We start from the raw sequence: 5,476 nt of genomic DNA, 5'->3' as shown, positions 1-5,476 counted from the left end.
ACTGTAGATGCTCGTCATCTAGTAAGTCGTACTCATCGTGTATTAAGGGAAGTATACTGTCTCCGTCATCTAACTAATCATCCTTTTATTGCTCGTTATTTCTCCTCATGGTTAGAGACTAAATATATACCATATAATAAAAAACATAAACAGCAGCAGCAGCAACAGCAGCAGCAACAGCAGCAACAACTGCAGCAACAAATACAACCAGTTATAACAACACCAACAACACCAGCAGCAAGAGGGGAACACAATGATGGGTCTTATCCCTATCTTTATGATTATGCATATAGAGGGAATGCTGCTGCTGCTGCTGCTGCTGCTGCTGCTGCTGCAGCAGCAGGTGCAGCAGGTGGTGGTGGTTGTGCACGTTGTTGTTGTGGTGAGAGAAGAAGAAGAGACCAATGGTCTCCTGCTGCAGTTGCTGCTGCTGCTGCTGCTGCAAAAGAGATACAGATGACCAATGGTCCCTTACCTACATTATTATCTATAGATAATAAAATTGATGAGGAGGGGCCCCCTAATAATAGGGTACAGGGTATAGAGGGGGGCCCCCTCTTTTGTGCCTTACAATATGGTCATAAACAGCAGCCGCACACCAACCACAATGCAGCAGCAGCTGCTGCAGCAGCAGCTGCTGCTGCTGCTGCTGCAGCAGGTGGTGTATGTTCAGCAGCAGGAGAAGAATCAGCAGCAGATGGGGAATCAGCAGCAGCAGGAGGAGACACAGATAGTCATAGTTGTGATGGTTTCTGGTGTACAGACAGCTGCAGCGGAGACACAACAGAGGGACTAAAGATCTCCTTTAGGCAACCAAGTGTCTCCTCATCTATTATTAATAAGGGAGGAGGAGGAGGAGGAGCAGCAGCAACAGGAGAAGGAGGAGCAGGAGGAGGAGGAGGAGACAGTATAGATAAAGGGGAGATAGAGGAGGAGGAAGAAGAAGAGGAGGAAGAGGAAGAAGAAGAGGGAGATATAGACGAAGAGGAGGAAGAAGGAGAAGCAGCAGCAGCAGCAGGTGCAGCAGCAGCAGCAGGAGAGGAAGAAGTGTCTGTTGTTAAATCATGGGGTTGCTGTTATAATAATACATCTTGTATTAATGCATCAGGTCCTGCTGCTGCAGCAGGTGCAGCAGCAGGTGCAGCAGCAGCAGCAACAGCAACAACAGAGGTATCTCCTATAGGCCTAAAGGGAATAAAAGGAGACACTTCTTCTTCTTCTTCTTCTTCTTCTTCCTCCTCCTCCTCTTCTTGTTTGTCTCCTTCTTTCCCTCGTCGTTATCGTAAGAAAGGAGACACTTCTCTTCGTGTCCCTCCAACAACAACAGCAGCAGCAGCAACAGCAGCAACAGCAAAGAACCGCAACAACAACAACAACAACAACACAACAGCAGCAGCAGCAGCAGGAGGAGGAGGAGGAGGAGCAGCAGAGAATAATTCCCAGCATTATGCATCTCCTTGTTTCCTGTCTCCTTTACCATCCCCTCTGTCTCCTTACTACCCCCACAACAACAACAACCACCATAACAACCACCATAACAACAACCATAACAACCATCAGCAGCAACAGCAGCAGCAGCAGCAGCAGCAGCAGCAGCAGCAGCATATAGGGCGTGTGCAAGTGTCTCTACATATACAGATGGAGTATTATCCTTTATCATTAGAGGATTATATAGCATATACACCAAGAATAGAGGAAGGAGGAAGAAAAGAAGCATTATTATTATATTATTTAATTATAGGTGTCTCCTTTATACATAAAAAAGGTATTATACATAGGGACATAAAACCATCTAATATATTCTTATCTAAGGAAGGTATACCAAGGATAGGGGATTTTGGTCTTGCATTCAAGGATGAATTACTTGCTGCTGCTGCTGCTGCTGCTGCTGCTGCTGCTGGACGTGCAGATACATATTCTAATCATAATCATGCAGCAACAGCAACAGCAACAGCACCAGCAGCAGCAGCAGCAGCAACTGCAACAAGTTCATCCTCTTATGGGGAAGAGACAGATAATCATCATTATTTTATAGGTAATAATTTTGCACAACAATTGTCTCCTTTCTCTCCTCCTTATTCACCTACTATACATGATGATGCAGCAACAGCAGGAGGAGGAGGAGGTTTGTCTCCTCCTTATTATCCTCATCTGTCTCCTCCAGCAGCAGGAGCAGCAGCAGCAGCAGCAGCAGCAGCAGGAGGAGGAGGAGGAGGAGGAGCAGAAGCAGGAGGAGGAGGAGTATATATATCTCGTGGATCATCATCAACCCGTATGCATGGTGTAGGATCTCCTCTGTCTCCTTCTCCCTGTCCCCCCCACCATCCCCCAGGAGCAGGAGCAGGAGGAGCAGCAGGAGCAGGAGCAGGAGGAGCAGCAGGAGGAGGAGGAGGAGGAGGAGCAGCACGTACTCGTGGTGTAGGTACAGCTGTATATGCAGCACCAGAACAATTAAGAGGAGAATTATATGATAATAAGGTAGATATATGGTGTCTAGGTATGTTATGTATAGATCTATTTAGTAGGAGTAAGACAGTCATGGAGAGAGCAGACATATTAATTAATGCAAGACATAGATCTATACCTAATTATATACAAAAAAGGAGACACTTATTAGGTATACAACAATTCTGTCTCCTTTGTCTACATACAGACCCTAAACTAAGACCACAAGCACAAGAGCTAAAAGATGCAATAGATAGGGGAGGATTATTTGCTCCTTTGTTGCATCAGGCTAGGGATAGTCCTCTTGCTCCTGCTCCTGCTGCTCCTGTTGCTGCTGCTCCTGCTGCTGCTGCTGCTGCTGCTGCTGCTTGTAGTAGTAGTAGTAGTAGTAGTACTGTACAACAACAAGGGAGACGTAATAATAGTTCATGGGGGAGATCAGGAGATACATATCTTATTCCTCCTTCTCCTTTTAATTATTCACCTAATGCTTCTCCTCCTCCTGCTGCAGCAGCAGGAGGAGGAGGAATAGGAGGAGGAAGAGGAGGGACAATACTAGCAAAGACAGGAACAGGAGGAGGAGGAACAAGAGCAATAACAACAGCAGTAACAACAACAGCAGGAGGAGGAGGACAATGCTACAACAACAACAAGAACAGCATTAGTAGTAGTAGTACCTCTTGTGCAGCAGGAGCAGGAGGAGCAGGAGGAGCAGGAGCAGGAGCAGGAGCTACTGTTACTACAGTATCTGCATGCAATAAGGAGACAGTATGTGGTATAGTAGAGATATTATCAAGAAAGGGACGATGGAAGAGACGATTGTTAATATTAATAAAAAAAAAAAAAAGATTATTTATATATACAGATAATAATCAACAAGAAAAACCAAGAGAAGTTCTCTATCTAGGGGGAACAGAAGGATTTAGATACCTTGAATGCATGCGCATGCATGCAATACAGGTAGAGGAACAAGAAAAGGACAAACAACAACAACAGCAGCAACAACAGCAGCAACAACAACAACAGCAACAACAGCAACAGGGAGAGGGAGAGGAAGAAGGGGGAGATAGAGGAGACCAACAAGGACATATGCAACAACAGCAACAGCAACAACAGCAACAGCAACAGCAACAGCAACAGCAACAGCAGCAACAGCAACAGCAGCAACAACAACAGCAACAACAGATACCTACTACACCTACAACTGCAGCAGATACATCACCAGAGACAAATGATACTGCAGCAGCAACACCATGTGTTTTATGTGCTGCTGCTGCTGCTGCTGCTGCTGCTGCTGATCTTCATCATAGATTACAACCCCTTGACTTCGATACTAATTGGGGGGGACTACCACCACCATTCAATGCAGCAGCAGCAGCAGCAGCTGCTGCAGCAGGAGGGGGAGGAGGAGGAGGAGGAGCAGCAGCAGGTGCAGCTGCTAGGGGGGGAGGAACAACAACACAGACGCTCCAACAACAGCAAACACAAAAGGGGGACAACAATAACTCTTTGCAGCAGCAGCAAGAGCAAGAAGAGGAAGGACAGCACCAAGAGCAGCACCAAGAGCAGCAGCAACAAGAAAAGGAGGAGGAGCAGCAGCAAAAACGGCAGCAAGAAGAGCCGCAGCAACAGCAGGAACAGCAGCAAGAGCAAGAGCAGCAGCAGGTTGCTGCTCCTGATGTATCTATTAGCAGCCCCGTTAGTTGCATGCGATCTAATCCGAGTCTCCTCCTTCCTTATAAACATTCACCTCCTGCTGCTGCTCCTGCTGCTCCTGCTGATTTACTGTCTCCTCCTTTGCTGCAGCATAGTCCCTTCAAGGTGTCTCCTGTCCCTAAGACAGCAGCAGCAACAGCTGCAGCAGCAACTGCAGCAACTGCTGCTGTTGTTGCTGCAACACGATGCGCAGCGGGAACAGCAGCAACAACAGCAGGAACAACAGCAGCAACTGCAGCAGCAGCAACAACACCTGCAACAGCAGCAGGCTCATCTGGCGATTCTGCTGGGGGCCGTACCTTGCTGGGGTCTCCAGCAGCAACTGCAGCAACAGCAGCAACAGTTGGTGCAGGTGTTGGGGGCCCCTCTCGTGGTGGGGGGCCCCCCTGTTGTATAAAGGATACAACACAGTCTGCTGTTGTAAGCAGCAGCTGCAGTAACAGCAGCAGCAGCAGCAGCAGCAGCAGCAGCAGCAGCAGCAGCAAAGGAGACAGTATTGAGGGGACAGTAGGGGTATGGTCCTTAGTATTAAGATCGTCTCCTTTAAGAGAAGATCTATTTATGCGTGTTGCTGTTGCTGCTGATGAGGGGAGACAAAAGGAGACACCTGCTGCTGCAGCAGCAGCAGCTGCAGCTGCTGGTGGTGGTGGTAATACTACTGCTGCTGCTGCTGCTACTGCATGCAATAACAGGGCGTTGTTAGAAGCATTGGTAGCAGTTATGCAGCAAGTGCAGCAAGAGCAGCAGCAACAACAACAGCAGCAGGAGCAGGAACAGCAGCAACAGCTAGAGCAGCAGCAACAACAGCAGCAGCTGCTGCTCATGCAGCAGCAACATATCCAATAGCAGCAGCAACAATGCTACAGGAGGGGAGCTGCTCTTACGGGTAGCTAATTATGCTTGATGATGATAGAATACTGCTGCTGCTGCTGCTGCTGCTGCTGCAGCATTAACAGCAGCAGCAGCAGCAGCAGCAGCAGAAACAATAATGTTTTAACAGTAAGCTTGGTAATATCGGCATCGTATTAGTAACAGCAGCAGCAGCAGCAACGACACCGGCAGCAGCAGCAACGGTGGCAGGTGCAGCAGGAAGAAGCACTTGTTTTGCTGCTGCTGCTGCTGCGGCTAAAAGGAGACACCAATATAAAAAGGAGACACTATTCGTTGTCTTAACAAGGCACTAGGGGGCCCCTGTCTCCTTAATAAATATAGTGTCTCCTTAGGGGATTCTTACAACAGCGACAAGAGCAGCAGCAGCAGCAGATGCAGCAGCAACAGCAGCAGATGCAGCAGCAACAGCAGCAGCAGTAACAAC

General features: G+C 48.0%; 1 protein-coding gene across 1 annotated transcript; it reads left to right on the top strand.

The window, feature by feature from the left end:
- Positions 1–456: 456 nt before the first annotated feature.
- Positions 457–5,007, top strand: EMWEY_00049100 (PIK3R4 kinase-related protein (incomplete catalytic triad), putative; the record flags this gene model as incomplete). Its single annotated transcript, XM_013477308.1, has 1 exon — positions 457–5,007. One exon carries the CDS (start codon positions 457–459, stop codon positions 5,005–5,007), a length of 4,551 nt encoding a protein of 1,516 aa, XP_013332762.1.
- Positions 5,008–5,476: the final 469 nt, after the last annotated feature.

This window comes from Eimeria maxima, genomic scaffold, assembly GCF_000499605.1.
Source record: "Eimeria maxima Weybridge genomic scaffold, Emw_scaff1143, whole genome shotgun sequence".
Classification (NCBI taxonomy): Eukaryota; Apicomplexa; class Conoidasida; order Eucoccidiorida; family Eimeriidae; genus Eimeria; species Eimeria maxima.
The sequence above is the reverse complement of the archived record's forward strand: the minus strand, read 5'-3'. Positions and strand labels throughout refer to the sequence as shown.